Raw genomic sequence first — 26,820 nt, 5'->3', positions numbered from 1 at the left:
AGCCCGGTCGTGCAGTCGCTGCATGCCAGCGGCGTGATGGATCACATGGCTGCAATCCAGATGATGGAGGGCTCCACCAGCAGTGGGACAGAATCGAGCGATTCTGACTCGGAAATCATTAACCCCTTCACTCACCCCCTGGTGTTTGGCAATCCCATTGTCCTCAGTTCCTCTCCCATGCCTAGGAATAAGTACTCTTTTGGAAGCCTTCAGCTTGATGAGGAGGTAGAGGAGGACGTGTCTGTTGGCCTCAGTGATGAAGATGGCGTGCAGGTCTTCAGCTGCTAGGGACCAGTGGATGCTGTGATTGCTCATTAGAGTGATTCTGGGGCTCGTGAAGAGCGGCTGGCAATAATATCAGTGCGTGGGCTATTTCAAGTGTAATCATTGTACTAACCAGCCAGAGGGAAGGGATGCTAGAAATAAAACAATAAGGATAAGTCTCAGTGAAGCTTTAACAGTAATGCATCTCCTCTGAAAGGCAGGAGGAGAGGCAAATTGTTGCTGATTTAGGTACCTTTGTAAGACTTTATACGCTCACCTATTCTTTGTATGAAGTCATATTTTAGGCATACATTGTAGCTTCTTTGGCACTTGACTAGTTATTTTGACAAAAACAAACAAAAATGAAATTAAGTAGGTACGTTGTACTCTTTTGTATGTCTATTACAATATTTTTCTCTCCCACATAAGGAGAGCAACTTATGAGTGCCTCAACAGAGTTAGGAGAAGAAAATTAAACTTAGGGCCAAATGCAGGCAGCTTGATATTGAAGACCAAGACTTGTTGAAATCTTGAAATACGCTGGTAAAAATCTTTTCATAGCAAGAACATGTTTGGTCTACTCATCTTCATAACCCATTTTATAATAACTGATAAATGAGGATACAAATTAGGCATCTATACAGAAACAGTGACAGTATTGGCCTTTTCTTCAGTGGGTTCAAGAGGCTGATTTGGTGATAGAGATTTTAAAACTCCAAGCTCTTCCTTGGGTGAGAAAGGCAACAAGATGAAAGACATAATTCAAGTGAAAAAAAACCTAGATTGAAACAGCTCTGAGGAAGTGTGGTACGAGTATTACTTGCAAGGCAATCCTTTCTGTCCTTTATCAGTGTGGTATAAAGATTAATTGCAAGAGATTTTTTTTTCCCTTATTCTTTCAGTGGAATTATTCAGAGACATCAAAGTTCTATTGTGGGTGATTTTTGGTGGGTGGTTTGGAGATGGTGGCTGTTTGATTTTAGTTTTTGCTTTGATCTTGAGAAATCTTTATCTGTACAGGATCCAATTAGTCTGTTGTAGGCTATTTTTTGAATCGTGCCACCTCATACATTTTCCATCCCCTGACACTGAGAACGATGGGACTAACTGTGGTCCAAGCTGATTGTCTTCTGTACTGTATGTAGAGTAGCAAGATTTTGGCAACATGTGCAGAATGACAGAGAGACTAATTCTTTGTAAAAATCATTTTCACAGGCTAGAAGCATTGAGAATTAAGGCTGTATACTAATAAAACCTGATTCTAGTTTCTCCAAGTTAACTAAGAAAATCCAGATAGAAAGTCTCCTGTATGGGAAGTGTCTTGCAATTATTAGAGCTGGGAGACAAGGTGTGCTCTTTAATGCTGGCCTTAATTTTAACTTTTATATATTTTTCTCATGGGGGAAAGGAACAAAAAATGAGTGATAAACAACAACACTGACTGAACTGTAGGTCACTGCAGTTCATGAAGCGCATGCATGCAGCAACGGTCAACCTACCCACATAAGTACTGATGAGCAAGTTACAGGACTTTGTAAATCTAGAAAATATGAAATTTTCAAGATTGTTTTTACAACAATACTAAAATGACAAGTCTTTTTAATTTTTCTAATGCCTTGGTCTATGCACATTTTACCAGAGTTTAATGTGAATGAAGGATATTTAAAAAGATCCCTACAGTAGTTAGGCATGTCTTGTTATATACTTTTTTTGCAGGAAAATATATCTTCATGTAAATATAAGTTCTAATCTCCACATCTCCTTCAGCATGGTGGTTTTCTTACGACATTAGAGACCTCATTTTTTAACAGGAACTATTGAACACATCTCTTTAGACAGTGGTATTTTTGGTGACAGGGAAGGCTCTCGTTTGTTTCTGTAGTGTAAAGCATGAAGCTAGAAGCAGCGAGGCTGGTAATTAGGGAAAAGCTTGCTTGTATATTATTCTAAAGGAAGGTGGCTCGTGTTTTGGATTTAGAATAGCTGTAAAATAATTGCCTTGAACTTCTTGGTGTTTAAGATGAAATGTAGCTAGTTGAAGCCTGTGTTAGCAGATAGCCTGAGCATGGGGAATGGGCGCATGAGTCTCCTTTTGGGTTTTTTTTTTTTTGCTGCCTGTGCAGCAAAAGTACTGGTGGTTATATTATACAGTAATGGCAATCTAGACAGGTGAATTAATTGCTTTGTTAGCCAGTAAAATCAGAGTTCAAGTAATGGATTTTCAACAAAAGGATTTGCAGTCATTTCTGCTACTTAAGAAAAGTGAAAGGTTTTCATATCATTTGGATTTAAGCGACTATAAAATTTTATAAGTGGTGTTTACTATTTTGCATCCTTTGAATTACTGTTTTCAGGCCTGATTTCTTCTCTCATATGCCTACAAAGGTAATGGATTTCTAATTTTACAAGAACAGACCTGCTGTTAGCTGGAGTTAGCTTAGTTGTTAAAAAAATATCTTAATGCTGGGATTTTTTCCCTTTTGAATATTATTCTCAAAAATTAAATAGGGGGTTTTCTCTCTGTTTTCTATCACTTGACATTTTTTCAACTTTAAGCATTTAAGTGGGTGTCGCTTTAACACACGTGGAAGTCTCCTGGTTTGAAGAAACCAAGTTTGTAAATTACATAGGAAATAATTTAATTTAGGATGAATGATTTTTTGCAGCATTCTTATGCCACTGAAGTTCAGTTTAATATCAGTAGACAAGCGTTTAATTAAAACCAGTCTGTGGGCCAAATTCCTCTACCAGACATGTGGTTCGTATCTGGGCGCTTGCCAAGAATGGCGAGAGAGCAATTTTAAACTGACGTTTTCACATAGGATCAGGTCCTTCCGAATTCAGCTGGGAGCTTGTTTCTGTGGGACAAACACAGAAGGGCCTTGGAGGAAAGAACAGAAACCTTTGGGCAAGACTGTGGATGAGATGGGGGAATTCTTGTTGTTCTAGTTCACAGAGCACAATGTGGGAAGAGGAGCCTGTCAGCTCGAGTTAGTCGTCGTAAGCGTTGATTAATCTGCATGCCCTGGTCTACAGCAGTGTCTAAGCATACCTGTGGCTCAAGTCTAGCAGAGGTAGCTGTAGACCAAGTAAAAGATTTGATTCTCTCACCAATCCCAGTAGATTTTGGAGTGTGGCTGATAGTACTTCAGATTCACTGTTCTAAATATTTTTTTCAGAATAATTAACTTCTAAATCCCATACTCTTGAAGTGCCCAGATATCTTTAGGCAGTTGCTACAAATGAGGGAGCTGAATCCTGGGAACATCAGGTAGCTACATCTACTCCAAATAAGTAGTCCCAAGCCACCCATTTTCTATCCTTCCAGAGGATGTGGAGGAAGCCTCCCATAAGGCTGTTTGGACAGCTTATCACTGTGCTGAACAAGCTTTGTTCACATAGTTGGATGAATATGGATTCTAGTCGCAACAGGGGTTTAGGAACTTGTTCCAAAGTAATGTGCAGATGTGGTTAGCAACTTAGTCTGCAGATAAAAAGTGCTCTGCTTCTTTCCTTGCTGTTCCACGTACTTGACCGTGTTCAGTCATCTGCTACAATGAATGAAAAAAAATCATATCGATTATAAGCTTTCTCCAGTTCACCAGCAGCTCAAACTTCATGTCTTGTTGGGTTCTTCTGGAGGTTTGGCTTTTTGGGGTGTTTTTTTCATGTCAGCCTTTCCTAGAAGATAGTTTTCCTCAGTGACCTGGGATATAAAATTGGGGAATAAATTCAGCTAGATGAAGGAAATGTGGACAGAGGCAAGTTGATGTAGGAGCCAGGACTTATATAGGGTACTGCAGGTGTGGAGTTTTGAACAATCGATATCTGAATGGCCTAGGCTGCGCTGTTTTTGGTTTAAGTCTATATTCCTTGTGCATGATGGAGAGGGGTGTTCTCTGAAGGTGATTTAATCCTAGGGCTGCCATTGTCTCAAATCACCTATAGCTCATAGTCCTGCCTAGGAGGTACCATGCCATTAACTATTGCAGTGAACTGTAAATATAAATTATCTCAAAGAAAAACTGGAAGAGACATTTGTGTAGCTGGATTATGTCAACATGTAACTTAAACTTTTTGGGTGTTCTGTATTTGCATGTGCATTACATGAGCTACATGGAACATCAGTTGTAGAGGAGACAGATGCTGGTAACGAACAAGTTGCATGTTAAACATTTGAAAAATTAAATCAGCCTACCAGTTTGCTTCAAGAGTGAAGGGCATGCAAAATTAGACAGAATTTTCTTGACACAGCAGCATTGGCGATGCTGAATGTCATCATTAGGACCCAGCTAAGGATGAAAACTCAATGATTTGGGAATTAGTTCACTAAATGGGGCCAGTATTATTAGACCAGACCACTTCAGGACTTGTATTTACCCCCTTGATTAATTTTTAGGGCTGGTTTCTGTTTGCACAGATGTTTGTGGAGCAGCTTTTATTAGTTGAAGCAGCTGTATTCACTCTGAAGCAGTAGCATTCGTGCCAGAAGTTCCTGTCTGGCCTCTCTATCTGTACATGCAATTACTTGCTGGTGACCAGAGGAAGTCAAATGCAAAATGGGTTAGACAGATCTAAACCCTGTTTATAGCCCCTTCTTTTCTTCTCTAAGAAGGAGAGATGTTTTAGATTCTGTCATCTTCTGTTCCACTGTGAACGCATACACATGCGAAGTCTCCATAATCAACTAGAAGTTTCTTTTGAGGGTCTCCAGGGTTGGGAGGACAAACAGAAGAGAATAATAGGGAATACCTTAAGCACCCCACAAAATGTTTAGCCTTACTTACTTACAGTTCCCTTTGGCATAGCAGGCTGTCCACTTTTTTTTTTTTTCTGGACAGCTTAATGCCCTTGTAGTTTCTTAGGGTACTCAGAGAGCAAGAATAGTGTGGATCAGTGGAACAGATGAAGCAAACCTGATTTTGAATATTGAAGACCAGCGATTCAGATCTCATCAGTATGATTTATATGCGATTAACATGAATTGAGGCTATTTCTGGAACTGTTCTTCAACAGAAGAAAGGATGTCTGACCTAGAAGTTGTGTCAAATAGCATGTTTGTTTAACTGGTCTCATTTGTCATAATGAGGCATTAGACTGCTGTCAGAGGTGACTTTAGAATGAAATTTTAATTGCTGCAATTTAACTTCTACTGATGGAAAACAAATTGACAAGCTGAGTTTTTCCTGACTGCCAACACATGTGTGAAGGGGTTGGGTGTCACCTACTTTTGGGCGGAAGGATGTGGACCACTGGAGATCCACCTCCACCAGCAGCGTGGTTGTTACCGGTTGGAAAGGACAGTGAGTGTGAAGGAAAGAGGCTCTCTGTTCAGGCATGTGTAAAGTGAAGGAAGGCAAAGTCCCTTTTGGTTTTCCAGTAATGCTGCTCTCTCTGAACGGTGTAGTTTCTTATGACAGCTTCTTCATTTTAGCTCATCTCTTCTCTCTTCATTTAGGGGACCAATCCTCTTCTCCATACCGAATAAGAGAGACCCTAAACATATGAGGGATGTTGAATTTTTGGGAACATTTTTTGATATACACACCTTTCATTTCTCCGCTGCTGCCAGACACAAGTGGTAGGAGAACAGCCCTTTTGTCAGAAACCCAGCTGTCTGTTGCCATCTGTGACTTGATAATGATAAGTTTGGGGTTTCTGATTCTAAGTGGCTGATGCAGTGTTAACATCAGGAGGTCCCAAAGGTCAGCCTGATGTGTAACTTTTCTCAGATGTGGGTTAGCAGCAGACTCTGGTTTCAGTCAAGCTACATTAGGAGAAATTTTTGCCCATGCTGTCAGGTTCTGGAAAGGAAGGAAATTTAAATCCTAGGAAATTTAAATTAACAAAATCTTTCCGCTTCTATATCAGGAGTTTCTGTAGTTGCTGAAATATGCCTTGACAAGGGCACATATCTTATGTACTTATTTATAAGGGAAATAATTCTTGTGCAACATGGATCCTGAACAAAGGCATTTTCTGCGTTCTTCCCTTTGGTTGAACTGTGTGGTGCCCTTGATATTTTAAAATGCAGAACTTCTGCTTGACAATCAAAGGCATCATATGAATAAAAAGCCTGGTTTGGGTGACGTGTAGCAGTTCTTTAGGGTAGTTTGTCTTCTGTTGTAGTTCTGTGGTCGCTAAAGAGCATGTAGAATAAGCTTGGGTTTTTTGTTGTTTGTTATTAAAAGCAGTGAGCACTTTGTTTTAAATGTTATGAGATCTGGAAGGCCCATGTGCCTGGCTGAGCTGTGCATTCACAGGCGTGTTCTTCACAAGTTTCAATGTAAATAATGGTCGTGTTACTGCAGTAAAGGGGGTAAAGACCTTAGGATCATAAATTTGCATGACATGATGGTAAATATTTAGTTTGCTCTAGAATTATTAGAGTTTTAAGGTGTATTTTTTATTGATGATTTTTTTTAGTAAGGTTTTGGGCCCTGAGAACCATAAAAATCTGCAGTTCCTACTGAAAAATTAACTCAGAAGCCAGTAATGATACAGCTGTCACTGATTGAACATGGAAGGTTGAAGGAAAATGAATGCTTTCTGATTCAAGAGCTTTCAAGCTTGTTAAAATTAGATTAGATGCTTTCTATAAAATGCTGCAAATCCCGTTTTGAGAAGAAAACAGGGGTTTGCCTTTGATGGTTTACAGCAAGATCAGAGGTAGGTGTCTGTTTAGTTCAGTGAATGTTAGAGCTCATGCCTGTTGCTTTTCTGTGAGGCACTTAAAAATCTTTGATTAGCTGAATCCTTATTTTTCCCCTTTCCTGCTAAAAAACCTCACCTGGACCCACTAACAAAGGTCATAAGCTTGGCAATGTTTCACATATCCAGCCCTTTCCTGACTTCTGTGTGTGCACATGCATAGATATTTTTTTTTAAGAAATCTTAATAGTCAAAATTAATTTTTAAAATTGAAAATGCTGGGGACTTCATTCTCATTTTTGTCATTTGTTTAATGCTGTTTAAAGAGAAGCATTTTTTTTGTTTCATTGTATGCACTGTTTTGTCAGCATGTACCTCTCTGGGAGAAAAAGCCTTTTCAATGTTCTGTCTATCCTCAAAGCATGGTGTATCTTCTGTTCCTTGCATTGTTTGGAGCACTGTCTCGATGTCCTTTTACTGCAGGAATACCTATTTGTATTGGGAGTACCTAAATCCTCTTATTACAGTGATCCTGTCTCATAGAGCAGTCCTCTCTTCAGAATCGGAGAAAAACCCCACCAGGTTGTGAGTCTCAAGTTGTTGAGAAACCACACCGTGTTGAGGAGCAGAAGAGAGGAGGGAGAGGGGAAGGAGGGCTGTTTACTGGGACATCTGGGCTCCACTGGGCCTTCATTTCCTAATGAAGGCTGCACCCAACAATGGTCAAGTCCGCCTGCCGTAGCTCGTTAGCAGGATCACTGCAGTCTCGGGGAGATGTCTTGTTGAAATGGACAGTATCTGTGGCAAAAGCTTACATGGGGGCTGAACGCTTTCCGTTCCGTCCTAGCACTGCCTCATGTTGGCTTAAAGACAAAACAAAAGCAAACCAAATCTAATCCTGGGTACAGCAAGGACCCCTTCTATAGGTTGCTCTATTTCTGTCTGGAAGGATCAAGGCTAGACAAAGGACCGATGCCCAGTGACCTTACATTCTTCCCCGGCTGCAATATTCACTCTTTGTTCTTAAGATGGGAGTATACCCTGATGTAGGCCAGCAGCAGTTACTGTCTGATTTCACACTCACCGCTGTCTAATACTGCAGTATACCAATAAAGCATGGACCTTTACCAACTGGAGAGGTTGCTGGCTACTAAACCAACACCAAGCTTGGTGAGACTAAGCATGTCAAGCCATTTAACGTGTATGCATGGAATTAATTTTTTTTTATATTATTTTTAATTTTATCTGTACCGAAGGCTTTTACTCATTCTAACTGGTATTTTGCTGTAAAACTGTCACTGGTTTAATTGTTCTGTCCATTTGCTGGCTGATGCTTTGTCCTAAATATGAGGAAATTGGTTCATTGAGAAGGTGCACTGTTCTCCCAGATCCCTGCCACAGGCACGCATTTTGAAGTTGAAAAGTCAAAGCAAACCTTTCTCCCTGTCATGTTCCTCTTCAAGCCAGGCAGAGTTATTGGTTATGTGGGATAAGAGATCTCTTACCGAGTTGTTTTTCCTTCTTGTTTCTCCACAAATTCTTTGATATGGTGTTCAGGGATGTTTGTACATAGGTTTATGGCTGATATATAACTACTTTTCAAGATCTTAAACTATATCCAGCACTCCAGCTTGTTTTGTTTAGCGGGAAATAGAAGTGCAGCTTGATTAATTGGTCCCCCTCATGCTTTTGTGGAAGTCAGTGGGATTTTGTTCTCGCATTGAGGGTGAGCAGAGCAGACTCTCCATCCTGTAACACCATTAGTTCAGCAACACGGCTGTGCCTGGTTTACAGCTGGGAGGAGGAGGGATGGATGCCCTTATTAAACTCTTCTCCAATCTAAGGTACTTCACACATTGTTGATGTGCATATGAAAATTCCTGCCACTTCATCTGGTGCTATCTGATCCCCCATTTTGTGCTGTGCATCTTTCTCTGACCAAAACTTTTAGGTAGAAGTTAGAGGTATGCAACCACTACACATACAGAAAATTAAGCTAGGCCTAACTGTGGCCATCGCAGCGGTAGCTGTGTCAGGTACTTTCTTATTGAAGGGCCTTCATAAGGGCAAAGGGGCAACAGCTTGGGTTTCATCTACTAGTCAAGTTTAGAAAATTCTTATCTGCCCTTAAAGCAGAGTAACTGGGATCTGGATGTCGCAAGCCTCCCCTGACAGCAGAGCAGGCTGTAGAGCGGGCCTAAGAGAAAAGAAGCCCTGCAACATTCCAGGTGTTGAGAAAGGTGCTTTTCTGGTTCTTAACACATTTTGATTTCTAGTAATAAACCTGTAAACCTTGAGAACAGTTGAGTTAGTGAGCGCTGTAGTTGTACATTACATTTTCCAGCAGAATTTCAGTCACCTTCAGTAATAGCTGGTGTTCCCTCTCAGTTTCCATAATTGAATCATTTTCACTTCTTGGTACTCCACAGAGGGGGAACATACCCAGGAGCATCTTAATACCAATGTACTCTTCCTTTCTGTTAAAATACAGTGTGTAGGGACAGGAACTGCTTTGTTTGAAGCAGATGCAGAACGCTACACAGCCTGACTTTGTTACTCAGTGATTTCAGGAGAAAAGGATGAAAGGGGGAGTATCTGCAGGGTACACTGAGCCCCATTTGTCTTCCTCACAAAGAAGGGAGCCCTCTCATGTTATTCTCTGACCAGGGATTTTGGATCATCTTTTGCTGTCTATGTAGTCAACAAAGGAAGAGACAGCAAGCAGTTCAGCTCACCTATGATTTGAATTCACTTCTGCTGGAGACTTTCTTCATCAGCTGAAAAGTACTGATTTAAACTGCTTTACCCCTGGTACTAGTGGTGTTTAGAAGAGGCAGCGTAGGCAGCCCAAGTCTCTGTAGGCACCAACTTCAGCCCCAGTCCCTATGGGTTAACACTGGTGTGTGACGGGAGTCTATAGTAAAGAAGGTAGGGTTGATCATGGCTGGCCCCTCTCCAGCTGGGCACCCCCAGCTTGCTAGCACTACCATGCATTCCCACCACCAAACTGGAGCAAGCAACTGTGATGCATGTTTTGACAGAGGCATAGCTATTACGTATTTTATTTTAGCCTCTGGCTTCATTTTGCTTAGCATGTGGGGCATGTATGTGGATGGGGAGTGATTTGGGACCCATAGTTTCATGTCCAGTGGCCATGTAAAATGCCATCATCATTTTATACTTTTTTTTCAAGGTAACTATAAATCAAGGTTTACTTTTTCTGTCACCTTCTCTACTGCAGCACCTTTCCACAATGTCTGGAGAGTAAACTATCTCCAGATAGTGGAATGGAACTAAGAACCACTCTAGGTGTTTTGGCATTGATGGGCTCATCTGGCATATCATAGTAAAGTACATTCTCATGATTCACCACTGTTCATCAACCAGTGGTGGTTTTTCTTCTTAAACCCAGTCTCAGAAAAGAATTGAAGCACATGCTTTAATCCTGCCCACTCCAGCAAGGATATAATTTTACTATGTGCTTAAGCAGTCCATAGATAAACATCCTTTTGCACTTGTCCCTTGATTTGTGTATATACAGTTGGCTGCATTGTATTTGAAAGATGGCCCAAGTCTGAATATAAAAATCACTTGGAAATATGAGAAAAGCCAGTTCTGTGTTCCCAGCCACAAACCTTTTAGGTCTCCAGTGTGCCATGCAGTACCGCTTGATATCTGGCAACTGAGATACTAGTAATTGCCAGTCAATCAACGAATCCTTTAGGGTAAAATGTGAGGAATTTCCTTATCTTATAAATAAGATTGGTCTTCCACTTCTGTTTATATTCTGCCTCGTGTAGTTGGTGAGTAGAGCCTGTGTGACTATATTCTTCTGTGGTAGGAGGTCAGACAAAACACTGAGAAAAGATGGTTTGGTTGATGCAGGTTATTTGTTCCTCACCTCCATGAAAAAGAGAAAGTCATTTTGCAGCACATCCATGACCTGTTGGCATGTCCCGCCTGATTGGTGATGGGGGAGAGGAGACCTTCCATTTTCATCTCTTCATGACTTACTGACTTTCTCATGGCAGAATGAGTTTGTTTCCCACCTTTACCAGAACAACATCCAATGTGTTGATCTTTACAGCTCTGTTGGTTGTAGTTATGCCCCAGAATGTATATTTTGAGGCCCTTTTGTAATCTAACCACTTTCTTACACCTATTTTCAGTTTTCACTTGTTCAGCTTATTGGAGGATGGGGTCTGGCAGAGCTCTTGCTTGTAGGTGGTGGTGGTGGTTGGAGTTGGTCACTGCTCGTGTCCATGATAATACCAAAAAGGAAGATGTAGCATTTCAACTTGCTGCAAAATAACTTTGAATGTTAGTGATGTTTTGGTGTACTTTTCCCAAGTTGTGTCTTCCAAGTGTGGGTCAGGAAGTCTTCTTAATACATTGTCTATTTGATATTTTATAGTTTGAAATACTTGAGTTGTACTGACTAAAATTACAGTACATCAGACTTTAGATCTAGGATTATAGATAGGTAGGTAGATATGCCGATATATCTATATCTATCTATCACAGATAGGTGCTATTTAACTTCTAGGCTAATGCCTGTGAACTTCTCACAGAGGTGCAAATCATTTCTTCGCTGTCATATGACAGGCATAGTGCCAGAATTTCTTTGTTTCCACGTTTGAGGTGATACCACTTTTCTTATGTCTTTTGTAATGTAGAGTTAAGTACTTTTAACCTTACAACCTTGCTATTAATCTGTTTCACTATTACTCAATGATGCATTCCATTTCTTTGGAAAACACTGTGTACAGTTGTGTGCTAGTGTCAATAAAATTGACATTTGTGTAACAAGCTGTGGCATTTTCTCAAATTTCACTGAACATTGATTTAGTGTGAAACTGTTGGTAAATCCTTTCTTGCTAGCTGTAATAATACAGACCTTTATTTCAGACAAATGCTGCTATGACTTTGATTTATAATAGGCTACATAACTGTCGTGATTACGTAAACTGATGACTGTATTGCTTTTTTTTTTTTTCCTTCTCTTTTCAAAGGAATGACACATAAACATGAACTGGCTTGGAATTGGAAAACATTCATGTTCTAGCAATAAATCTTCAGCTCTTCCAGAAAATAAATAGGTTTTACTACTGGCCTAATTATATTTATTGGTGCCTCTGTTTACTGGAGTATCTCAGCTGTGTTGTAGCAACAGGAACAGTTACCTGTCATAATCTAGGGAGGACATAAACATGTGAGAGTAAAATGTATTTGACCTTAATTCTATACAGCGATGTATGTGTCTTGCATTTACTCCTAGATAGCCTGTTAGCTGTGGTAATCAAGAGCTTGTCAGGTTTTGGGGGTTTTTTTTTGGTTGGATTTTAATGTACGATGCCAAAATGATACAGACTGTGAATGTTCTTCCACATGACAGATGCATCTTCTAAAACAGGTTTAGATTTTCAGAGGTTTGGAGGCGGGGGTAACTGGGACAACATGGGCATTTTTTGGCAAACTCTTTCCTTTGTGCAGTCAGTAGCCTGGCTGCTTCCCAGAAGACAAAAATGCTAATTGCAGTAATATTTAATGTAGTGTATGTGAATCCATTGAAGTGTTATTAATTGTCTAATTCTTTCATATTTTTAATCCAAAATTAAATGGGACTTTATATCTGTGAAAATCTAAAGTTGTCATGCTTTGTGCATTAAAAGTATTGCTTTTCTTGTGTAAATGTAATGCTAGCATTTCCATCCCAATCAATCAGAGGAGCATGGAAAGACCTACAAGGTATAATATACATACTTGTGTTGTGTGTAGAAATTGGGGAACTAGTAGTTTTCTCCCTTCCTGTTAGATCTAAGTGGTCTTAGCAGCAACACTGTTGTAGAAAGTCATCATTTCTTTTTCTCTAGACTTCCACTAGATAAATTTGTTCTAACTCGTGTCCTCCAGCTCCCTATGAAGCACTGATTTGAGTTGTTGAAGTTCTCCTCTACTAGAAGGAATGTCACTCCTCGGGTGACTCCCTTATTGTTGTATTTTTTTCTCTTTCATAGAGTGGATTCCCATGGTGAAAAACTTGGTATTAATATGATATTTAGCAGTAAATATTGCACCTCAGCCACATACGCCCTGATCCCTTCCCTACAGAGGCACTAATTTCAGCCAGTATCATCAGCTAAAAGAATGCTTCAGTCCCTTGGTTAATTCAAGCGGATGCAATTCCTCTGGTTTCGAGTCCATTTGGACATGTTTGAGGACCCTGATGGCTGTGTCATGTAGTGTAATTTCACATGCTGCAACTTAAGTTTGTCACTATTTTTGGTACTTTCTAGGGAGAGCCTGTCCTAACTGATCTCTCTTTTACCCTTTTTTTTTAGCAGGTTCTCTGACTGGCAGCCCTCACCTTTCAGAGCTTTCAATCAATTCCCAAGGAGGACCATCGGTGGCAAATATGTCTTTATCTCCAAACTTGAGCCCTGATGCCAAGCAGGCATCTCCCTTGATCAGCCCTCTGCTGAATGACCCATCATGCATCAGGACCGATGACGAGGAAGAGGTCAAAAGAAAGGTAAGGCAGAGGCTTTGGCTTTCATCTCTGTGTTGTGTTGCAACTACTGCTGTCAAAGCAATTAATATGTAGGTCCCCTGCAGCTTCCTCATCATAGAACCACACAGATAACTTGACATAGGTCACTTGCTATCTGCTGTCCTCACTCACGGTGTGTCCAAGAGCATCCTTGTGCACCTGAGGCCAAACTCAAACAGATTGGAGCGGGGTCAGGCCAGAGCCACAGAGGGAGCTTTGGGCTGAGGGCTCAGCACCCAGGATTCATCCTCCCGATGAAGCCAGAGTTAGGGCCCCCAGCTCCTTTATAAGCAGCAGAGAAGACAGGTAGCTCTGTGTCCCTAAGGTTAATGTTGGATAAATGTGGGCCAGTCCTGTTGGCTGCAACCTCAAGGGCTTGTTCTGACAGGGTCTCTTGTAAATCTGGTTTGTTTCTAAGGAGCGGAGTTTGGTAGTTTGTTGTAACAGTCAAGTCCAATGTGTTATCAGAGGGAAATTTCCAGATGACAGAAGGAAAAGGAACAGCGTGAGCCTGTGCAGCAGCATCCAGCTCAGGCTCTCCAGTCTGTCTCTTCTGGGAGCACCACTGGAAACATTTGGTTGTGGGAGTGGAAAATGTTCCCCTTGACCCACAGCCTGCAGCATTCAGCTGAGAGTGTTTGGCTCAGCCCTGCCATCGCAGGAATGCCATAAGGGAGCATCACATCCAAAACTGCTTTTTAAAGATAGAAGTGATGCTGTCTGAGCCAGGGTGTTCTGGGTGCCTGCTGGCTCGTCCCTCCTCTGCTGCAGAGTGAGAGGGGGTTGCTCTTGTCCTTCTGTTGCTTGCTTTTTTCTCCTCAAAAAAAGCATGGAGCATCACAGGAAGAAGGAGGTAGGAACTCAGATGGCTTTGCTGGAAAGCATGTTCAAGGAGGAACTCGTTTCCCACTTGGAATAGTTAGCAAGATATGTGAGAAACGTTTGAGAAGGAAAGGCAAGAATCAGTTAATGGACTCACAGTTCTCTAGGTCAGTCCGAGTTAGAGCAGCCAGTGACTGCAGTCTGTACCAGTGACTGCTGTCTATAGCAGCTGATGATGGGTCCTACGGGGTTATATACTGACAGGGAAATGCCCACACTATCTCCCTTTGCATCCCTTTCTAGTGCAGCCTTTGGCCATCACAGGGGGGAGATGTAGAAGCAAAAGATTTATGGATGCTTCACCTTTCCTTTTTGCTTCCTGAGCAGCACAGAGCAAGGTCAACTGGGATCCTTTGGCTATTCAGAATGAAGAGGTCAAACCCACTTTTGCCTCTTGAATAATGCAAGAGGATTTTTGTGGGGGGTTTTTCCTGAAATTTGAAATTTGTGGCTTACACTAAAATTATCCCACTCTCTCACTGTTAGGTTGTCCAGCTGAGCTAGGAAAATCCTATGGATTTGATTAATATTTTAAAGTATTTTTCTATGTATTTTTATCCTGACAATGAAACTTAAAATAATCAGACACTAGTTTTTGGCCTTTTGTCAAATTTTACATTGGTCAAATTTGATTCAAATGCTATCTAGCCTGTGAAGGATTTCTTTGTGAACTTAAGAATATGCCCTGCTCCGCATGTGTGGAGTAAGCACCCCAAAGCTGTAGAAATCACCTTGGCAGAAAAAAACCAATCAAGAACCCATAGAAAGTGCTTGTTCTCTTGTGTTTGCAGGAAGGATTGTGTTCAGGGCTTCAGAACATTCAGGCATGAATCGCAGTAACCACAAGCAAGGGTCACTTGTTTGTAACTCTCTTGGTGATTGCTGTCTGCAGGGTGGTTTTTTTTCCCCTACAGAAAGCAGCTTCATAAAAGTAGATGAAAACCTAATGTGTTTGCAATTTGCAGAGGTTCCCAACTGAGAAAGCTTACTTCATTGCTAAGGAAGTAGCGACCACGGAACGAACGTACCTGAAGGACCTTGAAGTCATCACATCGGTATGTTTACTTGAGCATTACTCATGAAACGTGTGAACCTCTGGCCAGCAGTAGTATTTCATCTGCTCCATTTAACATCTTCGCTGCTCCATGCTTCTTCTATGTTCTGCACTGTAGGTATTCTCTGCAGTGCTCTTGAGTACAGCCCTAGGGAGGAAATAACACAGAAAGCAGAAGGCAGAGATTTGTGCTGTGGTTAGGAACATGGACTGTGAAACTCTATCAGGTTGAGGAGCTTGGGACACGGTTCAGTTATTTTTTCGTGCTCTCATGCTTTGTGGTTGTAATTGCTAAAAATGCCTGTGGGTTTTCAATGACTTCTCTTAAAACTGAAGTAGCTCCCTAAGGGGACACATAAATGTTTTCTCCTGGATTAAATGCCCCCCTGTTTAACGTGAAATATTGTGGAGTACCTGTGTGAATGATTCTGATTTTTCAGTAAGTGAAACTTGTTGTTAAACGAGTCATTAATCTGTAGCATCTGATCACAGCCTGTTAAAATCACCAAGGCAATTGTATGCCTTCTCTGCTCACACACTGACCGTCTTGTTTAACTTCCAAGAGTAGTGTGTGCAAGATTTGGCCTTAAATAACAGTTGTCTGTAAAAGGACACTGGATCCAAAACCCCTCCTGGCATTTCAGCAGGGTTGCCAGCTCCACACCTCCCAGCTCTTTAATCTCCCAGTGTGTGAAACTCTGTGAGGTGCATTGCTGCCTCCTGCCTTGAGTGTTGTGCTGAAGAGGGAGGACATGCAGCAGGGAAGTGTCTGTTGGTACCAGCTGGGACCCAAGGAGAGACACCTTCTCCCCAGCTTCTCGGCTGTTCCAGGAGCCCTCATGGCAGATGCAGTTGATCTGATGCCAACTTAGACATAGCAGCACAATTGTTACAGGCAGCAAGATAACTGTGGCTCCACTGCCTGCTCATTCTGGGAAGCCAGGCCAATGAGGGAAGAAGCCAGGTTTTGTGGGAGAGCGGTCACTGCTGTGGTCTCAACAGCAGATAAGCTGTTTTCATCTTCTGTTTCACCCAGTGGTTGCAGAGACAGAAAGTTTTAGCTCTTCAGAGCTAAACTCCCATTTCCTTGAGACACAACTAAGCCAGGCCCATCAGCTGTGCCCCCACAGTTGGCTGGCCCAGGAGGCCACGGAGGGTGGGCAAATAGCCAACATCATTGGTAAAGGTAGAAGAAATGAGTGTTGTGCATGAATTTTGGGACTTGGTGGGTGTGCAGTTCTTCAACCTTAGCTCTGCTCAGTGCAGAGGTAAAGAGGGGGAGCGAGAGGCTCGGGAAGAGTCTCTTTTTATGGAAGGTCTGGGTCACCTCCAGCTGGTGCAGTTTCAATCAAGACTGCTGACAGCCTTCTGTGGTCCCAGCAGCTTTCTGGGTGCTGCTGGATAGATACCTGGAGCCCTCAGGGCAGCGAGGAGGGAGTAGTGCTAGCGTGTTGAAGAGAATTGTCCATGCCACCTTGGCAAGCCCTTGGTTCTATGGCTTCACACTAACCTTACCTGAAATAATAAGAACATGGAGGAAAGCCAAGCAGGAGCCTGTTGCAGCCTTAACAGTGTTTGGCACTGACTCTCCTGTTTGCTGCTTCTGGTGTCTTGTCTTAAAAGTGCAAACTACCACCCCACTTGTTCACTTTGCAAAGTAAATGCTCTTCTCTATCTATGCCCAGCAACATGGGCACGAGCCCTTACTGCAGCAACTGCTGTCAAAGGGATTTCAGACTGGGCTCAGCAAAAGAAAATGCACAGTGCACTTTTTGTTTTCACTGGAGTGTTTGCAAGTGTTACAAGCAGTGCAATACTTTTGCACCTACGGCATTTGCAAATTCAGATTGTATTGACCAACCAGTTTGGGCTTGAAAAGAATTTTCAAGATTTGATCAGTGATGGCAAAGGGGAAGGGAGTTTCTCTTTTAACTATGCAAGGCCTGACTGCTGATAGGAGCACTGGTCCAGCCTGTGGGAATGTCAGGGGTAGCCTGGGCTGTACTCCCAGTGCCAGCTAAACAAGGTCTTTACTGGAGCTGGTTAGGTGTGTAAAGGCAGCAAATGACCATACCTGCTGCATTCCACCCCCCAGTAACCTTTCTTCTTTTTCCCTTTGTAGTGGTTTCAGAGTGCAGTGAGTAAAGAGGATTGCATGCCTGAAACACTGAAAAGTCTCATTTTCTCCAACTTCGAACCTTTGCACAAATTTCACACTGGTTTTCTGAAGGAAGTTGAGCAGAGGCTTGCTCTGTGGTAAGAGTGCTGTTTGTTACTTGGCTGTGGTGTTCTATGCAGCTTAGCATTTTTGCATTCCTTTGCTAACTCTTTGTGACATACTGTAGCCATTCATTTGTGGAACTCACAGATGTTGGTTATTAACAGACTGGGTACATCGGATCCTGCTTTGTTCCTGTTTACTTGACAAGCTCTATTGTTTTTGATATCTTGATCAGGTACAGGCATATGCAAATGAGATGTAATGCTGAATGAATCTTCCTCTTGCCAAATGTCAGTGTTTCTGTGTGACAGCTCTTCTGAAAAAATATGTTACAAGGAAGGTTTATCAGTAATAAAGAGGGAGCAGCAAAGGACCAAGGCCTGTTTCTGTCAAATAAGTCTAGGCTGGAGTGGATTTCAGAGACCAGCTTCCCATTCCCACAGTACTCCCACCTGGACACTGTGTCCAGTTCTGGGGTCCCCAACATAAGAAGGTCAAGAAACTGTTGGAACAGGTCCAGAAGAGGACCATGAAGGTGATCAGAAGGCTGGAGCCCCTCTCCTATAGAGACAGGCTGAGAGAGTTGGGGTTGCTCAGCCTGAAGAAGAGAAAGCTCTGGGGAGATCTTATAGCAGCCTTCCAGCACCTGAAGGGGCCTGCAGGAAAGCTGGGGAAGGACATTATAGAAGGGCATGGCCCGATAGGATGAGAGAGAACGGGTTTAAATTGGAAGGGGGTATATTTGGATTGGTAGTAGGAAGAAATTCTTCACTAAGAGGGTGGTGAGACACTGGCACAGGTTGCCCAGGGAGGTGGTGGATGCCCCCTCCCTGGTAGTGTTTAAGGCTAGATTGGATGGGGCTTTGAGCAGCCTGGTCTAGTGAGAGATGTCCCTGCCCATGGCAGGGGGTTGGAGCTTGATGATCTTTAAGGTCCCTTCCATCCCAAACCATTCTATGATTCTGTGATCTATGATTCTGCAACTTTGACACTCTCAGAATCTGTAGTGCACTCTACAGATTGATGGAGTGCTGGAAGAGGACACCTGGCTTAAAAAATATCTATCCATAGCATAATAGTGACAGCAAAACATGGCATTTTAGTGAAATAGGAAGCAAGTCGTTCTTCACTGGCAAGACTCTTCACTCAGTTTATTTGGCCACTGATACTTGAGCAGAGGCAGCATGCAGAAGCCCTCACCCTGCTCTGATTAGACTCATCAGGGCTGGATTGTCTTTCTCTGAGTAGGCACTTTTTGGTAGTTTATCTTCAGTGCCTGGAGCCTGGCTTTTCCTTCTCAGTTAGAAAAGTGACAGGAGAAAATCATGTGAAAGCAGAGCAGGCAGACCTGATGAGTGATAATCACTTTAATGCCTCTTTAACTAATGAATCAAAACAAAACCAAAACACAGTCTCAGAGCATGTGAATTTAGCTTTCATGAGTGAGGTCACTGAATGAGAGCACCACATGGCTGCGAACTCGAGCAACCCACCCCTCACAGACCCAGATTTAGTGGATATTTTCTGGGGAGAAAGGAATATGATACTCTTACAGCTGACGTCTTCCCCCAGGACTCTCTGGGTGATGCTCACCATGAGGTTACTCCTAAGGCATGTGCTGCACAGCAACTCTGCCCATGTCTCCCTTTTATTCATTGGGCTGCTCCTGTTTAAATCCAGTCAGAGTTCTTACTGGTGCTGATTGCTTTCCAGTAAGGCATGTTTATTGCAGGTACTCTGAGAAGGCTCTTTATAATGTTATAAAGCAGCAGTTGTTTCTCCAGCCACAGTGTGGGATTAACAGTAGTTGGGGTTAATCCCCAGCTACTCGGGGTGAAGGGTGCATGGTGAGAAAAGGAACATGCATAGTTATTAAAGGGTCAAATTCTGCTCTCTATCAGACCAGTCTAATCTAGCATGCTTGCTGGTGCTGAATCTTGGGTCACGTGCAGAAACAGAGATTCCCCCATTACCCTTCGGGTTTCTGGTGGCATTAAAGGTGGATGACAACCTCCTATGCAGGTGTCATGTTCTTCAAAAATTGGATGATGCTGCAATAGCAGCTTGCTGTGGAAAGGCAGCTTTGCAGGAAGGGGAAGAGAAAGGAAGGGAATGAGTAAGTTTAGGCTTTCCATGGTTTTAATTTCTTTCTCCTTTTCAGTTAGCTTCTTTCAGAGCTGAGTAAGCGTTTTGTTTTCCAGCTTTTCCTTGTGCCCTAAGGCTATGGTCTCACAGAGTGGTAAACCTCAGTTTAAGGCTCTTAATACCACATTTAAACTGCAGTTGTCCTATGATACCAAGTGCTGATCTGCTATGAGGTTATTTTGCAATCCAGATTTGTTAAAAAAATATTCTGCTGAGGTAACTTTGTCCCAGCTGGAGACCTCGTTCTGACTTTGTCAGCTCAGCTATTGCATGTCCTTCCACAGTTAGCATGAAGCCACTGGGAATTCTCTGTCGGCTGCTCTGATTCACTTGACAGAAAAGCAGTCACGTTCCTGCCCCTGCTCTGCATCCAGCTTGCAGACAACAGTGTGGGTTTACTTAATGTAGTACCGCTGTTGCAAACTGGGTGTGTTTTTCAAGTTCTGGGAGATCTGAATACGTGCCTTAGGAAAGGGAGGCAGATTTGCTGGCAGGTGTTATTTTGGAGGTGTTGGTGTTTTTATATAATGCCACAGATGCCAAGATAAGCTGCAAGCAATGAGTTCTATCCTATAGAGATTACTGTTTAATTAAATGACAAGTGACAAAAACAAACAGCCCCTCAGCAAGCGGAAGAAGCAGCCAGTGGCAGTGAGGTAGGGAATTTCTTCAGCAGCAGGATCAAGGTCACTTAGTTCAGTGTTCATGCAGCCACAACTGTACTTCTGTCTTTGCCCTGGGTGGTTTTAAAAGCCAGTGGGCTTCGGCTGCGTTCAGCACCGCCGTGCAGAGCTCTGCCCAGCCGCTACGCCGGCTGTGGGGCATCTCCCGGGCCTGGCTGAGCCAGTGGCACTGCTGCAGGCAGGTGTGGGCAGCATTCACAGCAGCTCATTTAAATCTGACTCTTCTATGTCAGATCTTTCATGTTTCCAGGCAGGTGGAGCATGGAGAAAGGTGGAGACCTGAGTGTGCTTGGTGTTCTTCCGAGGGTGGCATGTCCTATGGAAAAAGGGCTTTTAAATGAAAGGGTTGCATTACTTCATCAAGCAGCTGGTGGAAGCCCCTAGCTACCTGGGTGTGTTGTGGGAGCTGGCCTTGAGAGGAAGAGCCTCCCACAGCCAGTCACCTGTGTTCCCCGTGCGAGTCAGGTGCTGAGGTTTATCAATATGTCTACAGCTTGTTTCAAACCTTCGTGCTGTGTGTTGGAAGCTCTTAGGGGAGGCCATGCCCTGGTCTCTTCAGACTTGGCTCACGTTGAAGCTGATGCTCTGCAAAAGAGCTGTGAGGAGAGGCAGGCCAGGGGAGGCTGGTGTGTAACCATTGTTAGATGACCCTATGCTTTTAATTTGCTAAAACATCTATAGACTTTTAAGAAGCTCAGGTTGTGCATGTTGTTAAAAGCCTTTCTGGCTTGCTTGAAGGCTTCTGAACAGTTTGAATCCTCTGTCGGAGGCAGGCTGTTTGCTACTGAACTTCTTAAGGGCCGGTATCCTTTTAACCCACTTACAGATTCTGGCAGGCCTGATTTGTTTCTTTACATGATTCACCCATTTTTCTCTGTTGTTCTGCCTTTCCAAAGAGCAGCTCACCTCGGTGTGTAGTGCACAGCGACAGTTTTTAACAAGACATGAATCGATGCTGACACCAGTACTCAGCTGGAGAATACAGGAAGTTGCTTCATTTTTCACAGCCTGGGTTTCTTCCTGGCAATGAAACTGAGAAGATTCCTGGTGGTTTTATTGCACGGCATCCTAAGATCAGTCGTACCGTGCTTTGGGTGATGTTTTCTGCCCTGCTTGTGCTGTTGGAGAGCCAGTGAAGCAGTTGCTGAATCCCCTTGGTTGCCCTGGCTGTGCTGAGCCCTCTGTTCGCACGACTGACAGTGTTCCTGGCACCGACGGAAAATTCGTCCCCCTGTGGTTTGAGGAGGGGCAGGGTGACCTTTGGTGGATGCAGGCAGGCAGCAGGCAGGTGTGGGGCTCTTCCTTCTCATGCCAGGGAGGAGGAAGGAAAAGAGATGGAGAGAGAACAATGCACATCAGGCTGTCCTGTTATTACATGCCATGAGAGCTGTATCCAACACCCGGGCATCCACGTCCTGGTCCCGGCTACCAGGACTTATCGGGGTTGCTCCTCAGCAAAGCTTTGGGGGCAAGGCTGGGATTTCCCAACCCCTTTTGCTGGGAGGAAATATGGGAGGTGTATCTCAGTGACTTAAAGCTGGCTCCCTGTTTCCCAAGGCCCAAGAGATTTTTAAAGCAAGGAGGAAGAGGTGTGGGCAGTGCAGGCAGAGCATGACATGCTCCATCATCAACATCTGGCCAGTTGAATCTGAGAAGTCAAGTAGGCTTTGCTCCGTCATTTATCTAAGCTGTTTAACAGGCTATTCATTTGGGCCACAAGCATCATTTTCCAGCCAAAAGAATTGAGCTTATCTTCCCACACCCCTTTAACTGTTTGTTTTACAAGTTCCCAAATGTTTCTGTAAATTCTGATGAAAGGTGGCAAGTGAAGAGCCATAAACTTACCCCCCTTGGTTGGCAGCTCAGCACTGCAGAGAGCAACACCAGGGCAAGCCAGGGAGCCCTTTCTGCCCTCAGAAGCCCTGTCAGGTAGTGTGAATCTACATGTTGTGCCTTACCCCACATGCTGGGAAGAAGCAGCAGTACCTAACCAGAAACGCAGGCAGACTTCCCTTCTCCTGGGAGCTGGAAGCCAGACCTTGGGCTCCCCAGCTCCCAGGCACTTCCGAGGAAAGCTGCCACTCTGTGCTACCAGGTGTGGCTGAGAAATGCATGGCTAGTAATTTGCCAAAAAAAAACCCCAAAAAGAAACCCAAAACCAAACAACCAACCAAACCCAAAACCCCTCTTAGATCTTAGCATATGAAAGGAAAAGTCTCAATCAGGATGCACAAAAGGCAGTTTACAAACCTATAATAAAAAACACTCAGCGAGGTGTGGGCAGATAAGCTAAATGTTGATTTATTACCCGTTTTTTGTTTGGGAAGCACTTGCAGTCAGGAAGCACAGCTCAATGAAGAGTTTATATCAACAAGGCAGCAATCCTTCTCTGCCTTTGCAAATGCACGAGCACTGGCTGTTCAGTGGGTTTGCACCTAGCGAAGGGGGGTGAAGGGGACAGTTTTGGAAGTGCCTTTGTCCTGTGTACAGGAACGAAGTGTGTATTGTAGCACAAACCTTAGAGGTAGGCAGCATGCATCCCTGAGACAAAGGCCTTGAGATGGGCTTGGTGCCAGGGCCTTACGCCCGCTTTTGAGAGGACAACTTGCACTGCTGAAGTCATTTTTGGAGACTTGGGTGGATTAGGGCCGTGCTACACCCAAATGAATCTGAAATGGTGAGAGAGAAACAGCTTGTGCAGGATCCATTAGTCACACCCAGAGCTACGTTGCTCTCCCAGGTGGGATGTGCCCAGGATTGTCTCTGTGGAGATGCCACAGCAAAGTATTGAAGTGTGGAGTTTGCAGTGTATTTCCATGCGATGGCGTCGCTTGCTCCCATCTCTTACCGTTTAAAGGTGCTACTGACACATGCTTGATGTAGATTCAGCTTCTCTCACAATGGGGATAGCCAGCCCAAAGTCTTTCAATGCGTGCACGTTCCCCAAAGGCTTGATGGGACTCTGGGAAGCTCCAGTGACTTCAGCAGGACATCTCTTTTGGGCTCTGAGCAGCATTTTGGGCACTGTTGACTGCTGAGAGGACGGCTGCAGCGCCAGCTGGAATGAGCAGGGTGTGAGAAAGGAAGAGGGTGTGTTGCTTCAATCAACTCTTTTTCCAGTTACAAAATGTTCCTCTTACTTAAAAGGTGGCTGTAATGGGGAATGTTTAAGGTATTTCTTCATATTAAAACTTCAGTGAATAATGCTCTTAGAAAGTCAAAAGTGTCCCAAGTGTTCAAAGACAAACTGTGTAGCAGCCAGGAGGGAAATGCTGCTCCTGAGCATGTAACAGGTCAATAGCATCAATATCATTTGTAAATAAGGTCAATACCATGTAAATATCATTTACTGCAGTTGATTTATTTTTTCCCCAGTGCAATTGAAGGCTGCAATCAAAGTTCTCTTTATGTTTGCCTGGGGAAGAAAAAAAATGAAACTCTCTGTTGAGATGTTTTTCTCTCTTCCTCCACCTTCCTGCTATCCTCATCAAATCTCTGTTCCTTCTCCTGTCATTCCCAGATGACTGAGGACAGTATGGGCTGACCTGAGGTGTCTTCCCATTCAGTTTTCAATGATGTGCACCAAGAAGTGCACGTAATTTGAGAATCCAGTGCAGCTGCTTGCACAGCCCTCGTAAACCGAGCTGGTGGCTGCTTTTAGTAATATATAAAGACAATGTCTGAGTCTCTTATCAGGTACAAAGGTTGGCCTCCCCCTCTTTGCCTGCAGTTTTACACTTCCATTACTGTAAAAATGAAGGGACCGTTTGGAGAAAAACGGGAAATGAGCCGATTACAGAGTAATATCTCCACTATTCTTAGAATCATAAAACCCCCATTGTTCAGCATGATTTTCAGTGGCTTTAGATCTCCTCGCTCAGTGTCAGTGGAGTGATGGCACATTATGTGTGGGGAAGGCAGCTCCCACATCTTCTATGGAGCTTGAGAGTCACAAATCAGGTCCCAATTAAAATTTGTAAAAACCTAGTCCCTGAGCTCTGTCCCTTGTCGCTGGCAGATAGATACCACGTTCAAAGAGTGACCCGTGAAAACAAGGAGGAAGAAGTGCAATTCAGGCATCCATGCACAGCGCAGCTTCTTCCCCCCTGCAGCAAGCTGAGTGTTTTTATTTCAAATACACTCCACCAGGAGATGTGCCTTCTGTGCTGCTGTGCTTTGGGCTGTTCAGGCAGTCAGGCACTATCCCATGGATCAGGTGTTCGGTTTGTCTTTTAGCATTCAGTGTATTTGGATGCTTTTCTCTCTGGGTTTTATTTTCCTATGGTTTACTCGGGGTTTGCGGGTTGAGGAGCTGGGGAAGAGGGCAACGTAGTGTTCGGGTTACTGTGGAGTCCCAGCAGAGAGCTGGGGTGCAGTGGAGGATGGGGTTCAGGAGGCAGATGTGAAGCTGTTGTGTTCCTCTGTACCTGCTTCAGCGTTCCCTGCCCCTCTGCTCCACATCATAGCCTGCACGCACACGCACCATCCCCAGTGGGAAAATCGTCTCCATTGTGAGGTGCAGCGCTTGTATGGAATTAGGGAGAAAAGCAGGGAGAAGAGCTGGAAGAAGGAGCAAGTAATACCCAGCTGCCACGCTTCTGGATTTTCTTAGGGTTTTATTTCTTCCAGCAGTAGGCATCTGCCTGCAGCACAGGTTATCTCTGTCACCCGGGCTGAGGGCTTGGGTACGAGTCAGCCTTTCCCTGTTCAGCCAGCAGAGAGGCTGTTGCTCTCAGTGAACACCCTTCTCTCCTGCTTTGTCACTCTGCCAAGATGTGAAAGCCCTCAAACTGTTCAGACAAAGCACCTCAGAGCAGCCTGTGGCCAATGGAGGGGAATGTTCCTGATGCTTCACGTGTGACTGATGTGATGAGATGCTGTGCAAGGAGTCAGTGCTGGCTGCGCTGGAGAGGGGCCAGGGGGGTCAGCTTTTGGGAAACACAGACCTGACTGCTCAGTGAACCTCCACGCTGCATACTAGCTGAAGTTTGCAAAGTCCGTGGCAGCGCTCGCTGTGACTTTGGTAGGCTTGGGGTCAGCCTTGGAGTAGCTAGCTGGTGGTTAGGCAATTTGCAACAACCAGCCTGTGTGAAGCCTTGAGATCAGGAAAGCAGTTTCTGTGTAGAAATAGCAGTCTGTAATATGATATTCTTCATATTCATCTTGGCAGTAAATCAGAAAGGTACCAAGCAGCTGAACTCCATTAAATTATCTCAAATGTAGCAACATAGCAAAGGATCCAAGTGATGCCAGAGAGTTAGAGAGTAGTGCATAAAGCAAGAGGTCTTCTAGAGATAATTACCAAATACCACATTGTTACTGACTGCAAAACAAATTCGTCTGGCTGTGACACTTCTGGGATTGTGCTCAGCAGTGCAGTGTGAATTGTTTGGGATGGGATGGATGCTGCATGCTGGCTGCACGGGCGGAGGGCAACTTTCCCTCCCTTCCTTCCAGTGCAGTGCCCCTACCGCAGACTTCAGAAGGTTGTGGTTTGCAGCAGGGGCACTTTGATACGCAGCACTTTGAGCAGGGCTTTAGTGGCTGGGAAGTTTTATTTACAGCCTCTCAGAGGAGATCTCAGTGGGGAGAGCTGCTGGGTGGGTAGGCTGTGAGGGCTGGGAAAGGCAGGGAAACAGTGTGGTGGGGGGGAAGGGGAATGACTTGACAGAGAGAAACTGGACTTTAATGCAGTGTGGATAACTGTCATGTGGAGACTGTGGTCTTGTAACGTCCCTACATCCCTCTGCCTTTCCTTGCAGTATAGACCATTTCTTTGGCATGTTTCAGCTTCTTGCTAAAATGGCAACAGTAATTAGAGTTACCGTTGACACAACCCAGCTTCCTACCCTGGTGTAACCTTTGGGTTCAGAGAGAAAATCATGTTGGCAACTGTATTTTTCTTGCTTAAATAGGCATGTGAGTGCCTGGGAGGCTTAACACAATAGGAAATAATTAAAGACAGCCTATGAAGCTGGATAGTGGTCAAATTACCAGGGAGCAATCCCTTGTTCGTCTGACGAGTCTCTTTGTTGAAGGATGAAATAGGAGATGTGCCTGTGTTCTGTTCCTACGCTGGGCCTTCCTCATCTCCTGGGTAGAAAAGCATGCAGAGTTTATCCAGCAGGAACATAACCGTGTTCAGCTTTACAAAACAAAATGCATGTCTGAATATGCATCTATTCATGGAATAATCCGGATCTGCAAAAAAAACCCCAACAAAAATCCCTGTGCCTTACCAGCGACAGTATATTCCTGACAGCAGCTGCACCCCCTCTGATTTGGTGAGGGTGGGACCCCTCTGGCTGGATTTTGTTGGTACCGAGGAATGGAGTGATTTACTGCCTGGCTGTCCACTTACCCCTTCAAC

The 26,820-nt window shown here is 43.8% G+C and overlaps 1 protein-coding gene across 5 annotated transcripts in view; it reads left to right on the top strand.

Annotated features, from left to right (window-relative positions):
• The window catches only part of FARP1 (FERM, ARH/RhoGEF and pleckstrin domain protein 1), a gene marked incomplete at its 5' end in the record, with an annotated part of 173,752 nt that overhangs the window by 124,915 nt on the left and 22,017 nt on the right, over nucleotides 1-26,820 (top strand). For 3 of the 5 annotated variants that reach the window (XM_084270653.1, XM_084270650.1, XM_084270651.1), the window contains 3 exons: nucleotides 13,260-13,447; nucleotides 15,313-15,402; nucleotides 17,524-17,657. In XM_084270653.1, the coding sequence (XP_084126779.1) occupies nucleotides 13,260-13,447; nucleotides 15,313-15,402; nucleotides 17,524-17,657 (412 nt within the window). Of the gene's footprint in view, nucleotides 1-13,256; nucleotides 13,448-15,312; nucleotides 15,403-17,523; nucleotides 17,658-26,820 lie in introns of all 5 variants that reach the window. The other 2 variants (XM_084270652.1, XM_084270649.1) reach the window with 1 other exon arrangement.

The sequence above is a fragment of the Gallinula chloropus genome (genome assembly GCF_964237585.1).
Source record: "Gallinula chloropus genome assembly, chromosome: 1".
Lineage (NCBI taxonomy): Eukaryota > Metazoa > Chordata > Aves > Gruiformes > Rallidae > Gallinula > Gallinula chloropus.
The sequence above is the reverse complement of the archived record's forward strand: the minus strand, read 5'-3'. Positions and strand labels throughout refer to the sequence as shown.